General features: G+C 34.3%; 2 protein-coding genes across 2 annotated transcripts in view; one reads left to right on the forward strand and one right to left on the reverse strand.

Moving 5' to 3' along the window:
• Positions 1-24,158, forward strand: part of ADAM23 (ADAM metallopeptidase domain 23) — a 73,220-nt gene that overhangs the window by 40,139 nt on the left and 8,923 nt on the right. The window contains exons 10-23 of the mRNA XM_086751019.1: positions 2,410-2,481; positions 5,207-5,373; positions 7,458-7,542; positions 8,326-8,416; positions 10,021-10,069; positions 12,342-12,441; positions 15,073-15,144; positions 15,919-16,005; positions 16,489-16,569; positions 18,572-18,622; positions 19,104-19,167; positions 19,981-20,086; positions 21,502-21,621; positions 22,559-22,727. Coding sequence (XP_086607145.1) covers positions 2,410-2,481; positions 5,207-5,373; positions 7,458-7,542; positions 8,326-8,416; positions 10,021-10,069; positions 12,342-12,441; positions 15,073-15,144; positions 15,919-16,005; positions 16,489-16,569; positions 18,572-18,622; positions 19,104-19,167; positions 19,981-20,086; positions 21,502-21,621; positions 22,559-22,727 — 1,314 coding nt within the window. The remainder of the gene's footprint in view (positions 1-2,409; positions 2,482-5,206; positions 5,374-7,457; positions 7,543-8,325; positions 8,417-10,020; positions 10,070-12,341; positions 12,442-15,072; positions 15,145-15,918; positions 16,006-16,488; positions 16,570-18,571; positions 18,623-19,103; positions 19,168-19,980; positions 20,087-21,501; positions 21,622-22,558; positions 22,728-24,158) is intronic.
• DYTN (dystrotelin) overlaps positions 19,444-24,158 on the reverse strand; it is a 68,314-nt gene continuing 63,599 nt past the window's right edge. Inside the window, 1 exon segment of the mRNA XM_086750606.1 lies at positions 19,444-19,531. The gene's annotated coding sequence lies outside the window, so the exon portion shown is untranslated.

Below are 24,158 nucleotides of genomic sequence, written 5' to 3' on the forward strand. Positions count from 1 at the left end.
TAAGTTTGGTAAACTTAAACTAAGACCCTTTATGAAAAGCATCACAAATTTGAGTCCAATAACTACATTTTAACTATAGCATATCTGTTATGGAAAAATACTCAGTGTAGGTTTAAAAGTATCCTAGTAACAAAGAATATGCTGCAACCAACAGGAGTGACTCTGAAAACAAGCTGATTGTGCCTCATTCTGGGCCTTGGTCTTGCTTAACTTTCTGAACTGTTTCTTGACTAAGAGGCAAATAAGGATCATCAGCTCTTAGTATGACTGCTTCTGTGTGAGCAAGATCCTTTTTAAAAATAAAATTCTGTTGATAAAACAGTTTCTACTTATTTTTATGTTGAAGTAAAATAAACTTAATCACAAGTTAAAGCCTGCCAATCCAGAAGCTAAATGTACTTTTGAGGTTTTCTGCTTACCTGTAGAGGGCAGATTTTTCCTGCAGCTAGATTCTGTCTTGGAAGTATCTTAAACCTCTTTGGCCGTTGTGTTGTTAAGTGGTTAATATTATGTATTTTTGACAAAATTGCCCTTTCCTAATACTAACTGTATTTAATTAGATTGTTGCGCTTTTTACTGACTTACTTGGCTTAATTTCTGTTTTAGGAGCTGTATTTAAACACATTATATAGTATATTGCTATTGACTTTGGTATTTATTTTCATGAAAACCAAGAACATTTTTCAAAGCATATTATTTTACCTTTCCTGTTCTGGGAAGGTTTGGGATTGGCTCAAAACAAAAAGCCAAAGCCACCCTTTCCCCGTCCCGCACTATTTTTTTCTAGTATTGTGGTTCCCTAGAGAGCAAACGGAGTCCCATGATACGGATACTCTTCTCAGTGTACATCCTAAGCACCTAGTAGCACTGTAGCTGAAAGTGCTTTGTTTTGAGAATACTTATAGGGCAGGGGGTCTCTGCAAACTTATGTTGTAGGATCCTTGGGTATTAAAACCTGCTGTGGATGTGCTGAAGCATTGTGGAAGTTAACAGTGAATAACTGCATACGTAAAAAGTTTATCTTTCTGCAGTCAAATGAATGAGTGTCATCATTAAGTTTGCTGAACTTTTTGTTATCTCTATGGCATTTTGTCCATATAAAACTAGATTGCTTGTGCAAAAATAACTGGAATTTAAAGAGAAAATTTGTTATCTAATAATACAGTGTATGTGTTTGTGTCACTATTCTGACTTTCAATTTGAGAAACAGATTATTTAATTTTAAAACCACATGTATCTTCCATACTTTCACCTTCACACCATGCGTAATTCTGGAAAACAGGAGTTTTGTCTATTTTGTAATTATGATTTGGGAAGGTAGTTAATCATCTAACTTATTTGATGAGAGTAGCTACTCAGTTGCTCAAAGAAGAGTCAGTCTCTTGTTTCAAGGCCTCTTTTTGGTATTGTATTTCACAGTGGGAATAGCTGACGCTTTCATGGAACTTAATAATGTTTGCTCATAAGGTGATGAGATTTGTTGCTTTTAACCAGTAGCTGAAATTTGTAAAACCTTTTACCATCTTTGTTCTATGCAATTTTGTGTTCCTTTTCTGTAAAATTTTGAAGACTTATTTTTCCTGCCTGTGAATCATATCATGTAATGCAATTTTGGTTTAAAATTTTACAGATTTTTTAAGTCATAGATTCATGTTCCAATACCATACCATCTCTGGAAAATTTGTCTTGGAGCAGAGGGGACTTGTGGGACAGGAGGAGGAAAGGAATGAAACAATTGTAATGACATGCACAAAAATTAGGAGCAGAACTTGTAATACAGCTCATCTAAGTCTATAGAAATGGAAAAAAAATTGAAGTTAAAACTTAAGTTATTCAGCTTAACTCTTTCCACATTCAAACACATGCATACTTTTACCATGGACTCCCTCTTCCTTTTTGCCTTTTGGTATAACTAATGCTACTTGTCATAAAAGTCTGGTTCTGTATTAGAGGAAGGATACCTTCGCTAAGAGCTGTAGGCAGGACAAATAGTAAATGCTTCATCTTCATGTCTCATAATTATAGTCATGGAATGTGGCTAGGTAGGCTGTGATATTTAACTCATTAGGTTAAGCATAGTTTTAACGGGTACAGCATCCTCTCAATTCTGAGCTCATGTTTATATTTACCTGTAATTTTGTCGTGAACATTTGAATTCTGATTCTCAGTAGGATATTTCTTGTGGCTCAATGCTCTTTTTATGTCTGCTGGACAGCCTTTCACATCTATGGCTTCCCTTATCTTCCTGAGATTCTTGTATATGAGATAGAGGCTGTCATCTGGGAAGCTTTTTGAGTTTTTTCTCTTACTCTTTCTGAAAATACTAATTTTCCTTTCTTGCTGAAAAATAAAGTATTAATAATAAATATGTAAGTTCTGACTATGTTCTACTTTTTCTTTTCCTTTTAGTTCAAAAAGCACCGTTCTTCAAATGCATACACAAACAATTTTGCAAAGTCTGTGGTAAACCTTGTAGACGCTGTAAGTATCAATGTTTCCTCTGAAAACTGTATCACTGACTTTGTTAGTTTAGTGCTGTATTTAAAAAGTTAACGTTAGCAAAGATGAGGCTAAAAAAAAGAGCAGCTATAAAAATTACATTTTAAAACTAATTTCCAGTTCCTCTGCAGAAGAGTATGCTGGGGTATATGTGTAAGAAACCACAAAATTATCGTTGGCATTTTTCTCAAAGCTTGCAAGTGTCAGAGTTTGCCCTTGGTACAGGGGATTTCAGACTTGAAGGAGCTTTCAGTATCTATCACTGCTTAAGAATGATAACTAATCAAGTTCAGGTTCATGAAACAAATCCAAGTGCAAGTGGTGGAAGCTGTGAGTATAATTCACAAAGGATACATGTATCTATTGGGAGAAAAAGAGACTGTGAATAAAATTTTTCCTTTATAAATCTGTGTTTATAGCTTAAAAATAAACAAAAATCCCATTGTAATGCATTAAAAATGGATGGCACTGACACAGATATCTTTCTTCTATCTGTGACTAAATTTAGAACAATTGCACAGAGCGTATAAACTAAAAGCAAGATTTGTGGTAAAACTGGATTATTTTTTTTTTTCTTTTTGATATACACGTAGTGACCACACACATTTCAGAGTTGTGTTTGTCATGGAAACAGGATAGATTCTGTAGTAGTGATGAATACAACAGTTAGCAAAATTCTGACTCAAAGTCCCCTTTCCATGTAATGTTTTTGATACCAATAGAACTGTGTGATATGATTCAGTGCAAATCACTGTTTAGTTCAGTGTAAGCAGTACAATATTTGTTCTTATTATTTTACATATAAAGTATTATGTATACTGTATATATATTGAAAATTTAGGTGAATATATTTATAATACATGAAATACTGGAAATGTTTTGGAATATTTTTGTGTAATGGTCTTAAAATGCCAGTAGTCTGAAGAAAAGTTACTAGAGCAGATAAAAATATGAATAATTGAAATAATATTTCTGCAATTTATATTGAACATTCTCAAAGAAAGGGAGAAATCTCCATTTTTTTCTCATATAATCATTATTTCTTTGTATTTCTTCTGCATTTTAATAAAAGTTATTTAATCTGTCTTCCCTTTCTCTGACTATTCCTTCTTTTTTTTCCATTTTTATTTGCTCTGTGTGTGTACACAGAAACATTCAACTTAGCTCCAGTATAGAATTCAGTGCCCTCATAGAGATCTTGCAAAATGACATCTTATTGGCCTTTTCTTTAAACAAAGCATGAAAAGGAGCAGGAATTTCTGCCTTGTTATTCCCTTCTATTCATAGGGAGTGGGCTGTATTTCTTACAGATACTGGGAAAAGGATACTGACTTTCAGAGGCTTCCAGGTTCTCTGCCCCCTCTTCCATTCTTTCCTTCCCATTTGCTTCAGGAAATAGAGTTTTCCTATCAGCAAACACAAGTAAAGTATTTACTGATCCACCCATGTGTGATTTCTAGGGTTTAATTTTAGTGATTTTTTTCTTATGTTGTTAACCATTTTCTGTGTATGTCCTCAGCATGTCTCCCTCAGATTGGAGCATATTAATATTTTTTTTTTCTTCAGAGTTCTTGGACAAAATGGAGCTCAGCTGGTTGCTCTCTCTTGCTTTTATATTTATTGCCTTTTTTTCTTATCTGAATATTATACATTTACTTTTTTATAAGAAAAGGCTGGTGTCAGAACAGCTGGCATGCTAGTTGGTGCTAGTTTATTAGTATAAAAATCTATCATAACTGCAGGAGGATATTTGCAGTTCATGTTGTCTATTGTATGTATATTTTGGCAAAAAGATAATAAAAGCATATATTTAATATGGTACCTCGTGGAAGTGACAAGATAACTTGCCTTTTGTGTATTTTTTTGCATTAGGCAGCCAATGGATTAATTATCCAGTGCTTTTAGGTCATAACTAAGAATGATTAGTAAGTGTTCTTCATGTCCCATGTAAGACTTTTGATGGACAGACTGTCTATTGCTGATAAGGAATGCATCTTTTGTAGATCTGCAAATTTGGAATAACCTTAGTTAAAATTTTATGATCTGAACCTAAAGAGAGCAGCAGTTTTATTTCAGAAACAAATATCATGCACAAAATTAAAATGGATGTTTTAAAACTGTTTTGTAATTACTAGAGCCTGATTATCGTTTCATTGTCTATTGCTACAGTGACATTAAAATTAATAGAAAAATTAATATTCTTACTTAATTCTCACATTACTTGAACAGCATTAAGTGATCATACTATAAATGAAAATCAAATGTTATATGAGTTAAATTTTGGATCTGTTGCAGAACTGAGAAATTATTTAATCTTGACTGAAAAATTGGCTTTGGTTATTCTTTGTCTTTGAGATCTTTCTTTTCCCTTTTTTTGGGATGACCCAGTGTACCTTTACATTTCTTCTTTGCTGATTTTCATACAGATTTTCTGCAAAACTCAGCAGTGAAATTATTTGACATGAGAATTTTAAAGAAAAGGGAGTAGCTGAAAAAAAAAAAAGAGCAGCAGACTATTTTTTTGTCCTCTAGCATAAAATTGATCAGAATATTAACTTTTAGGAAATCCAAGGCATTACCAGCTAACTGTTTCCCCATGTTTCCTTCCTGCTTTATCCCTCTTGTCCTTCCGCTTTACTCTTACTGGCTAACTGTGCATGTTTGACCCAGTGTTCTACTCCTGTGCCTGTCCTGTCTCTGCCCTCAGATATACAAGGAACAGCTGAACACCAGGGTGGTTCTTGTTGCTGTGGAAACTTGGACAGACAGAGATCGTATTAATATTCACCCTGACCCTCTGCAAATGCTTCATGATTTCTCCAAATATCGACAGCACTACATCAAACAGCACGCTGATGCTGTGCACCTGCTCTCGTATGTACCATTATACAATAGTTTAGACTATTACAGTTTTATATACTTTTCTGTCTATTGATTTTGTTTACCTGTCTCTTCTTGCTAACTTTTTTGCATGGTAGTCACTACATCAATCAACATCTGCCTTCCTTAGGAAGCTTAATCTATTTTTTAACACATTAGTCTATTTTTAATAGATGTAGTATATACCATGGCCATGTTGATATATATCTATAATGAAATTGTAATGTCTTTGTAACCTGGAGACAGTGTCACATATTTGACATGTGTTCTGATGAGCCCTTCAGGACACCTTACTAATCAGGTGTGTAATGTACTGCTTTTCCAGTAAAGAGCAGGAGAGGGCAGAGCTGACAATATTATGTGTTGCCACAGGAGCGTTCCAGTTGCTATGTTTATTCACACATGTAGCTGCAGTGATGATTTGTTAATGGAAGATCTCCTCCTTTAGAGCTGTAATGAATTGTTTTCCGAGACACAATGCATTTTGAGGGGAAATTCCACTTGCATGATTAGGCAAAACATTGACAACAATTTATTTTTTTTTTTAACCTGACACCGTTGTAAGCAAAGAGGAGGTAGAGTGTGTTCCCCTATGCAGCATAAAGATCTGAAGTCTTCTCCCAGCAGCATGACATACTACGAGGGTGAAGTGACCAATATCTTCCATGTATTTCTCCTATCACTCATCTTCTGCAGAAGGAGATAAAAATAGGGGATGAAGAATTTCCTCCAGCCTCTGTCATAGCTGAACTGCCTTAATACAGGCATGACAACCAACGCTTATTGCGTTTTTCATGAGATATGCAAAGTGCTGCTGATGTGCACTCTTAATTACTTTTATGCATGTATTGTATCACTTGCTGAAGAGTTTGCAGGCAGACAAACAGACTCTTCTCAGTGGTGCACAGTGAAAGGTACCAAATACAAACACAGGAAGTTCCATACAAATATAGGGAAAAAACCCCTTTCACTGTGGAGGTGGTCAGATGCTGGAACAGGTTGCCTAGAGAGGCTGTGGAGTGTCCATGCCTGAAGATGCCCAAAAGCCAATGGAGCACAGCCTTGAGCAGCCTGCTCCAGCTGAGCCTCCTTGGAGCAAGGGGGTTGAACTAGACCATTTCCAGAAGTGCCTGCCAGCATCAGCCCTTACTGTGGTTCTGTCTGTTGTAAAGCATCTAGCTTTAAGCATTTCGTGTAGTTAAGATGCAGTTTGAAAATTCTGATGGCTGTCAGAATGTTCTGAAAAAATCAATATATACCTGTCTGTAGTATCCTGTCATTTAAAAAAACAAGAGAGTCCTTGATTCTGCTATTGTAAAAGGATTTAATTTTCAAATATTAGGGTCATTTTCTATGCGTGTCCAAGGCAGTATAGATTTATTATGCCTACAAAGTTAAAATACATAAAATTAATAATTGTTTATAGACATGTTACAGAATAATTTATATCTTTCAGATTACATTAACTTAACTAAATTGTTTGGGGCCTACCTGCTCTTCAAAAAAAAAAAAAAATTAATTAAACTTATGTGGTGTATCAGTTGTTTGGAAAAACCCCCACAGTGATAACCATAATGGAGTAGGCAAGGTTAAAGAGCAGTATTAAATTACTTTCCCTTTAGGTGTACTTCTCAGTCTTTTCACTTGGAGTTGAAACTAGAACTTGAATTGGTTTGGATTAAGAGCGTAATTTTTAAAATTTCTCAACACTGATACATTTCAGTACAGAATTCCTTTCTGACAGGTTATAAGTTGTGATAAATGTTATCTTTTTAAAGGAAATGTTATAATTTTATTTTCTTGGGAATCTGATACTCTAGCTTTCTCTGCTTGGTTTGTTTGTGGATTGGGACTGATTCTGATTCTGCAAGATAAAAATAGTATTCATGTTAACGGCTGTATCTAATAGTCTTTTGATGTCGGTATTTTGTTTGTAAACTTGCATTAGCTTTTGATGTTTGATGAGGATTAATGTGCATGCAATGTATAATAGTATGTGTGAAAGCGTGATCTTTCAGTAAGATCTTGGTGCCCAATGTCAATGTGTAATATTTTCTTTATTTGTATTTGTTTGTAAGGAATGTGACATTTCATTACAAAAGGAGCAGCTTAAGTTACTTTGGAGGGGTTTGCTCTGTGACAAGAGGAGTAGGAGTGAATGAGGTAATTTTTATTTTATTTTATTTTTTTTTCTCCACAACTAAGGTGAAATAAAGTAGAAACTGTACATTATAACCTCAGAGTTTATGTGTGTCAGTATTCAGGGCTATAAAGATAACTTACATGTTAAAAAGTTACAATTCTCACTGCCAACCTTATTGTACCATCATTAAACTACTGCTCACTGTACTTTCATTTTTAAAAAGCATTCCTCTTGTCTGCATTATTCTTTTAATAAGATCTTAAATTGTCTTTTATTATATCTGACAGAAATTTAGACCAAAAAATCTCAGGAGTATTTGAAATATAGCATTGAACATCCTTTTGTCTCTTCTTACTTTAAGAGGCTTGATCTTCTGAGGTGCTGATGACATGTAATTCTTACTGATTTTTTTTTAACATTAAAACTAGAAAAATTTGGTATAGATTTTTTAAATTTTTTTTTTATTTTTTTTTTCCTTCAGGGCAGTGTTAAATCAGTAATGAAAATCTGGATTAACATGAGTTAATCACACCATACAAAACTATATTACATATGTATCGGAGAGATTCCTTTCTTTAGGTTAACCTGCAGACAGGGATTCCCTCAGGTTAAGAGAGGAAAATATTTTCTGTTACATACTTCATTGTGTTTATTTTCCTTATATGCACACAGAATTGGGCTTGGCTATACAGAACTACTGAAGTAGCAAGCATGTGGTAAGCCAGAATGAGCTGGTGTAATGTTTGTTACAATAACTTACTTTTTTTTTTTTTTTTCCCAATTGTGCTCCTCTTGAAATGCAGTATGGCCTCCCCTTGCCCATGGCACAGGAACTAGCACAAAGTCTTGCTCAGAACCTTGGAATACAATGGGAGCCAGCTGCCAGGAAACCGAGTATGTACATGGATATGGAGTCGTCTTTTGTTCTCCTTAGCTAAACAGATAAGCTCTTCCTCTGTAATATTTGAAACAAATACCAAACTTCCTGTAACTGTAGGACAAGAATTGCTGCTTTTGGAAATACATGCACCAAAATTTGAGTTTAACCAAAATAAGAGCCACCAGTTTAGCACTCATTTTGCAATGACTTCAGTGATGTCCTGTGTCAGGAGGTTAGATTCATAACCAACACTCAAAGGTATAATGGTAAAAACACCATTAATTCAACCTGGAACTCATTATCTGTCATAGTGAAATCACTAATTTTTATCGAACTATCATGGCCTTCTTAAAATAAAGAAATACCTGATTCATAATTGAAGAAATGGTAAGGAGGTGTAACCTAGTCCAGGGTCACATTTGCTCACCTTGTAGTCCTGCTGCTTCACAGCCAGAAGATTAGACTAATGTTGCCTTAATGCATGTAGGGTGTAGGTACAAAAGCTGCTGCAAAAGTCCTCTTTGGGGCTTGTAAGCAATTTGGCTAATTTCTATCTTTGTGTCTTCTTTAAAAATGTGAATTATAATGCTGACTTTATTTTTGAATAATTTCAGAAATCTGAAGTAGGAAACTGTGGAAAACTTTAGGGAATGTTGTTTTGTAAAGCATTGCTTTTGAATTGTGTAAACTTGCTAAAATATTTTCTAGATCATTCTTTTTTGATTACAGGTAAATCAGTTCATACAATTTAGAAATCAGAATATTTTTAAACTGTAAGATAAATGTGTTTTAAATGATAGCTTAGTTTTCTTATTTGGATACCCTTTATAGAGAAAGATTAATGAAGGACCTGGATAGAGTAGAAATAACCGTATCAATAGTCTGTTAATATTTTCTGTGGAGAAACAGTACAGGTTTGCTATAGTAACTAGAATATGAAACCTTTCTTCTTGAAAATATTACTTCTTTGGTAATAGTTTTTATAGGGAGTTTATAAGTTCTGTTTTACCAACCATAAGATGTTGATCTCTTGTTTTTATTTTATTGAGTTGATCACTGTTGACTTACATGCTATAGCTGTAAGTAAACTGTAAATCCATTTTCACTCAACTACTTTTTCTAATGAATGTCTGATTGGCTGATTCACATATTACTATTAATAATTCTATGCCAAAGGGAAAAAACGTGGCCTGTCCAATAACAATTCTCCCTCATGGTGTTCTGTACACATTTTAGGGAGGAACATTGAAATGTGAACATTTTCAGTCATCAGTATCATGTGTACTGCACATACCCTTGTGCTTCCTGTTTTGAGAGCATGTAGGGAAGAACATTGCCAGCTATTTTCAGTGTTCTGTGCTGTCTGAAAGTTCGTGTTGAGTCTAAGAATGGTACCATTACATATGGTAATTTGAAGTACCACGTTAATATTAAGTATATTAGTATTTCTTCAAGTGGGCTGGTTTCCTTTTTAGGGCTAGAATCTGTACAGCCAAGCAACTGTCTAATCTTTGCATAATTAGTCAAGGTCCATTTTGATAGTGAATACTTTATATTTATTGTAAGCATATTTATAACTGCTTTCCTTTTCTGTTGTATTTTGGTCTTGTCTGAGAAGAGTGTGACTGCACTGAATCCTGGGGTGGTTGCATCATGGAGGAAACGGGGTATGTCATAAATATCAGTAATTGAGGGCTCTGGAATGAGTTCATAGTTTACATTATGACATAAATATATATGTTTTGGGTTTTGTCCATGTGCTTTAGTGCTAATAAATGAAAAACTAGAAGCAGTTGGAAGAATCCAAACATACAGATCAACGATTTCAATTTTCAGCAATTCATTCCCTTTGCTAGTCACATTTTTGGAAGTTATTTGTAAATTGTATATTTTGAAGTGCAATGCAGCGTATTCACTAATGCTTTGCTATACTTACAATGGTTGAAAAGTAAAGAATGTTTTTAAATTAAATAAATCCAGTTATACTTTTCACATGCAGCTGAAAAAGTGTTATAATACAGTTTTGATAAGTGATATTTCTATTTTCCTCCTACATTTTAATTATTTTTTCCCCAATTCCTTCAAAATTCTAATTTTGAGTGAAGAGATCTCTCTGCTTCTGTTCCAGTGAATAAAAGTAGAAACTCAAAACTTGCAGCAAGTACTGTCAATCCTTCGCTAAATGGTCATTGAAATCTGAGGGGAAAACACATCTATATGGGAGGAAACCAGGTTTCATTGACCTCTACTGTCACACAATGGCAGAGATTATTTCTCTATATTGTAAGAAATTGATTAGAAAAGGATAGCTTCTGAAACATAGGAGTTTGAGTCTTATAAATCAGTTCCTGTCAGAATTCTTGCTCACTTGGGCAGTTTGATTGCAAAAATCATGGAGAAAATTAGTTATAAATAAGACAGAAGAAACCTAGTTTCTTCATATAGTATTTAGAAATTGATTCTTTTGTAGAATCACTGTGTGATTTTCCTGTAGACTTGTAATTGCCAGCCACTGTATGAACGCAGCAGAAAATTATTCAGTAAGTTTGCTTCTGGAATCTGAAGTAAGACATTGATCAGAATAGAAACTAGCTTCCTTCCTATGGTGAACTCGTCAAAGATCAGTCTTGGCTGGAAATATCAGTAGAAGAGGTGGTGGAACAAACATTTTCTGCAGATAAGGTAACAGTAAAAAAAAGCCAGAGAAGATGATAGTCACCCAGAAGCTGAAAAGGGACTGACTAATTAAATGAGTGAATAATTAGCTGCAGTGTAAAGCCTTTTCACTTAACTGCATGAGTGCTAGAAGACTTTTTTTAAATATATATAGAATAATTAAATGGGGAAATGTCTGCTCAGTAGTGAGCAGTGAGCTGCTAGGAAGGGACTGGAGAACTCCTTTATGGCATGGTTACCCCCATCTTTAATAGTGTGAATAGTTCTCATTCCCAGATCTCAAAACATGGCTGATAAAATATCAGATCATTTCTGTGTGAGAAATGACTAATAAAGTATGGTTTTGTCAGGCTGGGAAAGAGATGGAGATGAACAAGTATGAGAGGTCTGTAACATCATGAACAACATAGCAAATAATTACTATTTATTCCAGTGTAAGAACTAGAAGGATATGAAATGAGACTAGCAAATAGGTGACATAAAAAACAGGATGAAATTGTTCTTCTACTAGCCTGTAATTAAGCTGTGAAAATTGTTGCTGTAGTAGATCCTAAAAGATTTGGGGCAAATTCATGGGAGAAAAATACAATGAAGATTATTAAACAAGACAAAACAAACCTTTGACCTTCCTAGGAAGGTCATTGAGCTGAAGATTGTTGGAAGCCAGAAAAATATTCTGCAAGTACTACAGTGCTCTGTTCTCTACTCTTCCCTGGGCATATACTCAGGGCCAAAATCAGAGATGGGATTTGCGTAAAGTGGATTTTTAGTCTGACCCTATACAGCTGTTATTATGACTACAAATACTTTTACTTTAAAAATTAACCTTGTTAACAGGATCAGATTAATTGAACAGTTTTAAAACCCTGGTGTGAAATCAGGGATCTGGAATGTAATCCATCTTTTAAACTGAAGCTGCAGGGAAGACAAACTCAAAGAGAACACTGAATTATGCATGCAATCGAGAGGGTGCATAGCAGCCATTCTGATAATAGGGTTTCACATTATTAAGATTAGAAGACTATGGTTTCATATACCAAAGATCCATATAATAGAAATATAAAAATGCAAAATGTTTAAAGCCTTTTTCTTTTATTCTGATTTTACTGTTTGAGAATAAGACTGAGCTGACATACTGTTTCACACAGTGGTTGTAAGAAACTGGGATTTACAGTATTAAAAAAATGTTGTGACCCCTCTGCTCCCTTCCAGTAACTGTTGGCGTTTCAAGACATTTACTCAGCTAATTCTTTGCCATTTTAGGGTATACCATTCCAGGAAATTTTCCAAATGCAGCATTGCAGAATACAAAGAATTTTTACTTCGTGGGGGAGGTGCCTGCCTCTTCAACAGGCCAACAAAGGTAATAAATATATTGGTAGTCAGCACCTCTGGTAAACATTGTAATGAAAATGTAGTAAGTTAAGAACACCTATCTGTTCTCAAATTTATTCAAATATCTATGTGGTATTTTCTTGAGGTTGCTTGTAATTAGCTGACTGTTTATTCCCATTACATTTAAAAATAATTTTAAGAGGAATGCAACTTGTTTTCCATCAGTTCTTCATGCTCAAAACAATGACAAATATTGCAGTTGATTTTTCACAACTACCATACAGCATAAAGGCACTACTTAGTAAGCTAGAAGTAGTACAAAATAAATTCAGAAATGAGGTTGTAGTGAATGCTCCACATACACTCAATTCTTGGACATTTTGTCTGAAGTCGTTAAAAGGAATGCTAATTACCACACCAGGAATTAGAAATCAATAGCTTACTTTATACAGATAGTAGCAGCTTGTGGTTGTTCTCTAAGTTAACTTCATTTCATTTCAGATGCACATCTAGCAAACGGTAATCTATAACTGGTTTTTTGTATCATCCCTTTTTTCACCTAAAAACTTTCCAAGTATCAAGCATAATTTTTTCTAAGGCAATATTAGCATAACATCCTTCTAAAGCTGAGTAGCATAAAAATATTCCATGTGTCTCTTTTTGCAAAGTAAGATCAATCCAAAGTATTAATATTCTGTATAATCATGGTGTCAAACTTGCTGTCCTTGTAGAATGTAATACCACTTGAAACTATAAGGCTGTTCAGTTTACTGTGCAGTATCCTTTGGTAGACCACCACCTTGCAGAATTCAGTAAAAATATTTTACTTGTTAGTGTTTTTAATCTTTTCACAGATAGCAAGTTTTGCTTATAGAATAAGAATGTAAGAATTCTTACAGAAAAGAGTAAGTAGGCAAAGAAAAACAGTTTCATTTTTTTGATGGTGATTGTCTAGCAAGGGTAATGTGAACAAATTATCAAATTAACTGTATATAGAATGAAAATCTGATTTACTTCTGTGAAAATTCTCCCAGGAGAATGGTTGTATTATTTTTGTATGTTATCTGTGTCAGTGTTTCACAAATTTAACTTCAAAGTACTTTGGGGGAAAAAAAATCATACAGCGTTTTGAATCCTATTATTTGGAGGTTGGGAGGTAAGGTAGAAAATTACATGTTTAATCTTTAGGTAAATAAAATTGAGTTGTTTTAGGCAGTCACGATTATGTAATTGTTAATTATAACCTTTTAGTTATGCTCTGTATATAAACATTTGATGACTTCTGATTTAATGTCTTAGGAAATTAGTGTCCTGTTATTTTCTTGTATTTCTCTGGTTGACCCCTTTTTGTCTTCTTATCAGCTACAGGTCAGATAACTAGGTCTGATGGAGAACTGAATTTCAAGTTCAGAATAAGAGATCTTGCTATTTCCACTGATGCATAGTAGTAACAATGGCTTATAGAGGGGAAAAAAAGAATTTTCAGTTTTTTGAATCATGTTGATATTGCTAGTGAAGAGTACATATGGGTATTGCTTCAGTGTAGTTTTGCTTGTGGCTCCCAAAATTATAGATACTATTGATTTCCTAAGTAGTTTATGCAACAAAAGTAAAATGTTTTCTTTCTTTTTGATTAGACATTATGATTCCTCTCCCTCCCCACCCAAAGTACTGAAGAAGAATTCCATCCAAGTTTATAAATAATTTGTATTGTATTATATGTTATGTTTCATATCTTGATTGTCCTCAGCAGCTGTACTTCCATTAAGCCCATGCAGAAAGAACATGTTTACTCGCATCTTTCACCCTCATCTAGTTGTAGATATATCTGTTCTCATTTTAACTTGTTAACTTCTAACTTCTCATTTCAATTATGTTCTAGTGACGAATGTGTTTCTGTTGTTAATATCCCAGTTAAATGGCAGATTCTTGATATTCTTACAGGATTTTAAAGCAGAAATATTGTATTGAAAACAGAGAAGGTTTTTGCAAAACTGTTTCTGTGACAAGACTGAAAAATACCTTAAATTGAAACTATGATATGTGAAACCAGTATAGAATCTGTATCATCTGTAGAATTTATCTGTATTGTATATATCTAGTCCTAGGAATAACTGTTTAGCATTATCTATATATGGTTGTGTTATTCTAACTTACTAATAAGGCACATATAACTTCCTTTTGGCAGTGTTTCTTAATGTTAATTATTTTCATGCACGAACATGTTACACTGAAATAAACAGTAGCTAAATGCATGAGAAAGTATGGGTACCTGAGTAGATCCCAAGATCATATTACTGACTGGTTTCTTGAAGGAATTGTCAGAGAAACTGTGAGTCCATAGAATTGGAATGAAGTTCAAATGTTATCCACTTGAGAATTATTTTATTGTCTCTCTGTTTATAATAATTTTCTAAGATCAGTGTTCTCTTAAAAAGGGCTACCAGTCAAGTGATTTAGCTGTACATCTTTCATGGCTTTAACAATTCTGACTAGCAGCACTTGAAAATCATGCTGCCTTCCCCATCGCAGTAGCACAGCATATGTATTCTCTGTAAGAGTGTGCTTCCATAGCATTGCAGAGATGGGCGATGTGTGACAGAAACGTAATTTGATACTAGTTTTATTCTTACGTTGGGGGGGGCTTTTTTGTTTTCAGCTCTTTGAAACTACTGAGTGTGGAAATGGATATGTAGAAGCAGGAGAAGAATGTGATTGTGGTTTCCGAATGGCAAGTAGAGTTATATGTTACTCCATAAGTCTGTCTTACAAAATATATTAAGATACATTATGTGATAGATAAGGGATAGGGAAAGGCTATGGAAGTGAATTTGGTTTGCCTGTTGTTAGGGAACAACTTAAAGGACTGTGTTAAAACATTTTTTCAAGTGAGAATGAGTGCAAAGACAGGGAGTGTCCCCAGAACAGTCTTCCTGCCATACTAATGACAAGATGTAGCTGTTTCCTAGCAAGTTTTGAATGGCATTGTAGAAGTGCCTACCCCTTTACTTTTCCTGGGTAGCATGCCTGGAATGGTAGGCACCTTATCTGTGCTTTGGAGAGAGGTGCCTGTGCTTGGATAGCATAAGTAATCTGTTATTTTCTTCTTTACTGTAGAAATATTCCAAGAATGTTTTTACAAAAATCTGCCCTATAGCTTTGAGTCCTAGTATTTAAATAGAATTACACCCATAATTAGTTTTCTTAATCTTTTTTTTTTCTGCATGGAATGCAATTTGACTAAGCAGCATGCATTGGCACAGGCTATTCCACTCCTGTGAAGAGGCGTCAGAAGGTGTGAATCCCCTTGTTGCTATAGCATGTATGTCACTGTCTTCCCTTTAGTATTTGAGCATTGCAAAAGATTCTTCCAGCTGGTAATTTCATATCATTAGTGCAGAACTGAATCTTTTGTCTGCTGGAAAATAAGTTTGTTGGAAAGATTGTGAAGAAAAAAACTTACTTAAAAAGGAAAACTGAAAATGTCACTTAATATTTTCTTCAGGAATGCTATGCAGACTGTTGTAAGAAGTGCTCTCTTTCTAATGGAGCTCACTGCAGTGATGGACCCTGCTGTAATACATCATGCCTTGTGAGTGTTGCTGCAGTATATCTCTTGTTCTCTTCAGTTGTCCATGGAAGTAATGTGCAGTCTGTTATAATTAAAACTGTTTTATGTAGAATGAAAATAAACAGCTTATGTAGACTAAGACTGTTATTCTAGACATTAATGTGGTTACTGCCCCAAATATAAAGGGAATAGATTGGATATGTATTCATGTAAAAATGCCTTTTATTTGCATTTATACATCAGAGATGAAAAAACTCCTAAATTTTTAAAGTGTTATGTACTTCAGTTTAGCCTTTAAAATATTAAGATACTGAAATAATTTTCAACACTTTGAAATAATTATTGAGATTGCAGTGTTCTGTTGTTAGCCAAGTGGAAAAAAAAAGACAAATATCTGTGAGTGTGGTGTTTACAGAGTGTTAAAATGAGCAGTGATTCCAAACAGGAACCTTAAAGTTTGCCTTTACATAATCTTAGTCCTGGACTGTATTCTTAATTTTCTAGTTTTTCCCACGAGGCTATGACTGTCGATACGCAGTGAATGAATGTGATATTGCAGAGTTCTGCACTGGAGATTCTGGCCAGGTATGTATACAGAAGCTTTTTTTGCTTACACTATTGATGTTTGTTTGTGTTCAGTTTATATCAATTAAAAGGAAAATCCAGATTAACAAACTGTACTCTCGTATACCCACAAATAACTGTGGGGGCTTATTTTTAATTGAAAAAAAAAATTTAAACATAAGAATAAACTATCATAAGCTCAAAAAAATAATCTAAATGGACTCAAAATATGACTTCTGTAGATTTATTTGTTTTTTTTAAAACTCATGAGGTTTTGTATATCTGTATAGCATTTGCGTCAGACGTCCTGCTTCACTCTTTGCCTGTTCTATAGCTTAAGTACTAAAAATATACTGCAAATATGAATGGATTCAAAGGTAATAACAATAAGATTTTGTGAAATAAAATAGTTTAAAATAGGAATGCAGAAAATTAAAACAAATTAAGTATAGAATCATAGAACTATTTAGGTTGGAAAAGACCTTTAAGACCATCAAGTCCAACTGTAAACCTAACACTGCCAAGTCCACCACTAAACCAAGTCAGTAAGCACCATGACTACACGTCTTCTAAATACCTCCAGGATGATGACTCAACCACTTCCCTGGGCAGCCTGTTCCAATGCTTGACGACCCTTTCAGTGAAGAAATTTTTCCTAATATCCAATCTAAACCTCTCCTGGCACAACTTGAGGCCATTTTCTGTTTTCCTATCACTTGCTATTTGGGAGAAGAAACCAACACCCAGCTCACTATGACCTCCTCAGGTAGCTGTAGAGAGCGATAAGGTCTCCCCTCAGCCTCCTTTTCTCCAGACTAACCAACCCCAGGTCCCTCAGCCGCTCCTCATAAGACTTGTATCATAGAATAGTCTGGGTTGGAAGGGACCTTTAAAGATTATCTAGTATAAAGTGTTATGTTTTTTAAGAGTGTGCACATGTATGGTAATTTTAAAAGTTGTGGATCTTACGCATTTTTCTTGAAATCATTTGATTAATACTCAAAAGTATAGGAATAAACAGTAACCAAAAGGTTGTTTTATATTGAGTTCTTTTAAATAGTCAACATCCTGTACATTTTCCATTTCACAGCAACTTTGATGCTTTAGGTGATACACATTCCTTTTCAACACTGAGTATTTAGCTTCAAGGTTATATAAAGAACTTCATAACTCTGCTGCAGTCATCCACTGCATCAAGTTCTTAGCTTTGAAGAAATAAGATTCAGGATAGATCACATGTCTCTATCTGGGCATTGGCTGTAATTATAGATGCCAATAAATTAACAGTAACCTCTTTTCATGTTCTCATTTGAGACACCCGCATTTACAGATAAGCAGCTATTGCTGAGATTTTATTGTAAATCTTTTATTCAGTAGTTGGAGTATTCTTAATGGGAGAGAGAAGAGCTTTCTTAAGCTAGAGACACTGCCCTCAAAGTATTGGTTAATACAGTATGTTGCAGGAGCATATCCTTTCCAAATCTTCACAGGTCCCTTTTTGATGAAAAGCTTTGAGAATGGTCTGCTCCTAGCTTTAGTAATCTGAGGTTTCTGGACCTAATGACTTGTGCATACCAAAAAAGTTTCCAATGCCATAAGAACATGACAATTAACATAATAAAAACCCCACAGCTCTCTAAGCAATAGGCTGGTGGGATACAACTAGGTGCTTGCTTACTTTCTTAGTGGAACTGAAATGAAGGTAATGGAAGTGTTGCAAACATGGCCACAGTATTAGCTACCAAATATCCTGTTACTGAACATATTTGGTTGGCTTTTTATTTTGCCTCACTGCCTTAATTTCTACTTGGAATATGCAAAAAGTTATGATCAAACCTTGTATTTCATGGCTCAAGATGTTAATTTTTTCATTTCTATTTGTAGCTATAAAGATTCCTGCACTAATTATCTACCCCCTTTGTGTTGTGCAGTTGTCTTTTAAAACTGGGAAAATTCTGTATGTGATCCTTTGATGTATTATTACAGAATACATGATGATAAAATTTCCTTAATTTTTTTTCAGTGTCCACCAAACCTTCATAAACAGGATGGGTATGCCTGTGATTCTAATCAGGTAAGCAGTGTTTTAAAATCCCTCCACGTCACCAAATACAAGTTTTCATGTTGTTGGTTTTTTTTCTTTTTTTTTTTTTTAATCCTGTCTTCTGTATTTCTTCATAAATTTTGTCTTTTGGACATCAGTGTTGCTGGTGCTATATGCACTCTATGAATAGTAAAAATTTCTAGTTTGAGTAAAATCTGCTTAGTATCTTTACATTTTACATGCAGATCTTTTCTTACACTCCAGATTAATAAGTTATTTACAACTATGTAAATGAGAAGTATAAAGCAGCTGCTGAAATGTCAGTATTTATTAGACACCAAGTGACTTTCAGAATCTGGACCAAAATGTGTACTCTGTCTACCCACACTCATGAAAAGTATTATACATCCCAATATTTGTGTGAAGAATCAAAATGAGATATTTGCTGGGAGAGGGGAAGGAAACAAAATCATGTTCAATTCTCATTGCTAATATTTTGTGTTTTGTTTAGGGTCGTTGCTATAATGGTGAATGCAAGACAAGAGATAATCAGTGCAAATATATCTGGGGATCTAGTAGGTTGACTTTAACTACCCTAATTGTATTTTATTTCTGGCTCATCCCTACCTTTGTTTTGTATTTTCATTTTTTGTTCTTGCCACTGTAAGTTAGTTTTCTGCTCAGTAGAGGAGGCTGCAGTATTTGGTTTGTCTTCTCTACAAGTGATTTTACTAAAACTACTCTTTCTTATTTACCTTTAATATTTTGTCTGTCTTTGTATAATTGTTGTGCTTTTTTTTTCTTTTTAAAATTATGTTTTGTTAAAAAGGGGTTGTTAGTAAATAATTATGGTTTTAAAATTATTACTTCAGATTTCTACTCCTAAAAAGCAGTAGACATTACACTCTGACTGTTCAGCCTTGTTTTCTCTGTGAACTCCTAAAAAAGAAAATAAAATAGACATTGAGTCAATGTCAGAACATAGCCTTATGGTATATATCATAGATAAAATCTTTGATATCCTCAAATACAGATCAGGAATAACTGCAGTAAAAACAACTAGATTAAATCTATGTGCAGCTGTTATGAAGTGAACAAAATTAGACCACAGATAAATTCATATGTGGCAGACGATATGTACACTGTGGAGACTGCCTTTTTTAAAAAAAGTTCAGAGCACGTTTGCAACATTGAGCATTATTTTAGAAAAGCCGTTCTGTAGATATTGCAGTTCAGTCTGCTAGGTTCCCACTGCAGTCACCGGAAAATACCCTCTGTGGGTTTAGATGTATGTTTTGTATTAAAAAGATACAGAGAACTGCTGCAATAAATTATGCTCTCGTGTTTCCAGGGGAAAGTACATTCCTTTTTCCTTTCTTCATCAACAGAGTCTTCAGGATCTGACAAATTTTGTTATGAAAAGCTTAATACAGAAGGCACTAAAAAAGGAAACTGTGGAAAGGATGGAGACCGATGGATTCAGTGTAGCAAACAGTAAGTTCAGCTTTGGTAGAGATTATCTGTAGTTTAAATAGATTAATATTGGTTTAATATTGTGTACTTTTTCATGAATGTTTCAGCCATTTGTTTTGCATTATTTTGAATCTCCTTTCCCTCACAAGGCTTACATCTTGAAAAAGTTCTATTCTGACAAATCCATAGGTGACTCAGCAATACACTTGTAAATAATTCCAGATTTTCAGAAGAATGCCCTGTGACTTCAGTTCTTTCAGAGAAGCTGGCTGACAAGGAAGCAAAAAGTCACAAGTTCATAATATACAAAGACCTCAAACTTGGTAGGGATAAATTAGGCTGCAAATACACACACTGTTTTCACTTGCTCTGGGATTGATACCAGATTATGCTATTTTAAGTTTGTTCCAATTTTTATTTTGATCAAAGAGGACCATTAGACATTTGGATGCTACAGAGAAAATGGCTGACTCATTTGTGTGTGATCATTACTAGATGAATATTTTATTAAATTTACTTTTCAAGTTCATTATCTTTAGTGGGTAGACTGAAATTTCTCCTGATTTACTTACTGTTTCCTAATTTTTAAGTATGCATGTAAAACTTTCAGTCTCAGAATGGTGTTTTTCTCCTTTGACTATTTAATGTTTGTCAAGTGGCATTTTTGGGGGGTGGGGATTACGTGATTCACTTGTCAGATAGCATCATAAGGAAAGGAGTAGTTTAATGCATTTATTTTTTTAATATTTAGAAAAACCTCATTTATATGAAAGCTTTTTCTGGTCAGTAGAGAGATGCAGAAAAATGGTCTAGCTAAAGGGCCATTTAAAGTTTTTTGCAATTTTAACAAATAAAATTTCCAGCTTTCATCCAGCTGCTTCTATGACTTAGGACAATTAGAGTAGGAGAAGGAAGTCCTAAGCTGATATACTTCTAAGATTGCACATATAAAATAACATCAAATTAAGCAGATTCTTTACAAAAATTCAGGTGCACAGACTGCATGCTGACAATTGTTATTATGGTTCTATTGTCCTGCAAGGGAAATTAAACTAAACTAAAAATCAAACTTCACATTAGCGTACAGCATCCAAGCTACTAGAGAGAGGGAAATGTAATTTAGCCTGATACAACGAAGCTTTGTACAATTTGACTCCTCTTAATTGTACTGTATTGTATTTAGAGCACAGATAGATTTTTGTTCGTATGAACGTTTACTGGTGCATTAGAATGAACAATTACTGGTTTCTGCCTCTTGTCAGTTTTATAAAATAATATTTATTTTATTTCCATGGTTTACTCTGAAAGTCTAACGTGACTTATGGTAATATATTACTTAATCTGATGAGCAGCATCATTGCCAGTCTTTTATTTTTTTTTTTAAGTTTACTTCATATTATTCCACTAACTTTTTGATTTATGTTTCCTTTTTACAGTGATGTTTTCTGTGGCTTTTTGCTCTGTACTAATCTTACTAAAGTCCCACGAGTTGGTCAAGTTCAAGGAGAAATTATCCCAAATTCTTTTTATCATCAAGGACGAATAGTGGACTGCAGGTAAAAGATAATGCAATGTTCCAACATGATTTTGCTCTGTCAAACGTAATTGAATTAAGATAAATGTAAATGAAAAATTCTATGATTTTTAGGTAATTAGTATCTTGCAGCAAAATCATTATTCTGAGTGGTATTTCTTTTGATTAAACAAATATAAAGCCTAATATTCCACACTTAAAGAGGGCAAAATGTGGGTTATCCTGCTGATTACTCTATCTGATCTCTCCAGTAGCAGAACTTCATAGTCAGAGTTTAATGCTCAGCATTATATTTTTCTAAGTGGAAAAAGTCTGTAATTGCCAGAGACTCTCATATTAAACATAATGCGTTTGAGTACTACCTCCTCAGAGAAATAGCTGTTGGGAAGTGAAGACTGAGAGGGAGGAAACTGAAGAGTTGTGGCAGGATGAAGAAGTTAAGCTATAGTTCAGTTAAAGGGCAGGTAAATGGGTTTTAGTCTACTGCGCACAGTACTGAATTTGTATTTTAAAGACATTAGCAACATTGCTGTCATGCTAAGAATACTCTCTTACATAGTGAGGTCCTAAGTGAACAGTGAGTCTTGACTCTTCTATTATTCCACTAGTATTTTTATTTAAATGTCATCACATGGAAAGTTAGTTTTTTAACATTTTTCTAACAATAGTATTTCACAGCATTTGAGGGGAGGGAGGAAGGAAGAAAGAAAAAAAGACCCAAGGGCCCAAGGCCCTTCTTGAGTATTTAAGTCATTATCTAGATTTCTTTTTAGTCTGACAACTGGAACACCTTGTCAATGCTGTGGGCAGACAGAAAAACTTTATCATTGTCTTTAATCTGTCTATATGCTTGAATGAGAGAAAGGTATGAGGCTTTCAGTATCTACACTGACATGTTTAATATTTTCAAAGGTCACCAGTCATAATACTAATAGTATCTTAAAACTTATTTCTCCTAGTGGTGCTCATGTTCTTTTAGATGATGATACGGATTTAGGTTATGTGGAGGATGGAGCTCCATGTGGACCTCACATGATGTGTCTGGACAAAAAATGCTTGCCAATTCAGTCCTTGAACATAAGCAGCTGTCCCATTGGTTCTAATGGAAAAGTCTGTTCCGGTCATGGGGTGAGTCTGTACTGGGCTAAGCTTCTCCAGCTGTCTCTGCTTTAGCTGATCGTAATGTACCCTGTGGAGTTCTCTACCTGAAAGTGTTCCTAACGCCTGTAGATCTGAATACTCAGATGTCAGATTTTAGGGGAAGATTGCCATTCTGTGAAGCACAGATAAAGTTTTAGAAAGCAAAGTTGTAAAATTAGTTCTGCAATTATATTCAAAGCGTTGCTCTCATTACTAGCAAGAAAGAGCTTTGACATCAGTTACTGTAAAGACTTCTGTAACGTACTACCCGTATTTCAAGCTACTTGCCGTCTTCAGTTAAACTTCTTCCTGCATACTAACACTTTCATAGACTTGGTCCTGCGTTGATGGATTTATACCTCATGACTTAAATAATCAAAATTCTAAACTGTTGGACCTCAGCAGAGATGATGTATTCTTCTTGAACAGATGCAAAGTGTATCATTTTACATTCAGGCACATTATATTCTATTATTCTACCTGTAAGTCCGTTTGTCTAAGATGTTAGGTATGTTTGATGAACAGATTCACTGTTCCATGTCTTAACTGTAATACTGATAAAACCTTTCCATTGTGGGATTCAGCAGACACATGCTTGCCTAAGGGGCTAGACTTTATACAAGAAGTTTTTTTTTTTCCTTCTTATGTGTAACTGAAGATGAATTTGAGTGCTTCAAAGAAGAGGGTTAGGTTCAAAATCAAGAAGAAAAATTTAAAAATTGGAAAGTAAAGGATCTAGGAGATCTAGAAATCATCTTGGTACTTTTTGAGAGTGGCATGAGTTGTGAGAGAACTGTGTTACCTTTTTTGTTTTGCTTTGGATTATTCCATTTAATAATTTTAAAAGAACACTTCACTTGATCAAACCTGCCATAAGACGTATTTATCTTCAGCTTCCTAGATAAGATTCTTCAGTGAAAACTTTAAGGAGCAGAGTGAGATAAAAGTTAAATTAAAAAAAAAAAAAATCACATGTACTACTTGTAATACTTAGTGTGTTTTCTGGGTTTTTTTTTTTTTCACATTATGTTCCAGTGTCCAAAAGACATTATTAGCTGATGCCTAATGACTGACTTCACCTCTAGTCCCATAATAAAAACTTCTTTTTTTTTTTTTTTGGTTTTGTGTCTATTTCTCATGTCATGCTTTTTCCTTAGTAACCTCTTCTGGCAAAACATTCCATATTCTTTTTCATATGGAAAGTTTATAGCTATTATCTCTCTATTGGTTTGATATTTTAGGTTTTGTCAGTTAGATTTTCCTGTATCTGATAAATGTACTGCCAATTTTAGTGAGTCCTAAGTCTTTTTTTAGAGGTCATTCAGCTAAATGTAGACTTAGGAAGAACTATTTCCTCTCTTTCTAGGAGATAAGCAAGCACTCCTCATTGCTGCTTAGAAAAAAATGCCAGCAAAACCA

The sequence above is a fragment of the Chlamydotis macqueenii genome, chromosome 6, assembly GCF_036417535.1.
Source record: "Chlamydotis macqueenii isolate bChlMac1 chromosome 6, bChlMac1.mat, whole genome shotgun sequence".
Lineage (NCBI taxonomy): Eukaryota > Metazoa > Chordata > Aves > Otidiformes > Otididae > Chlamydotis > Chlamydotis macqueenii.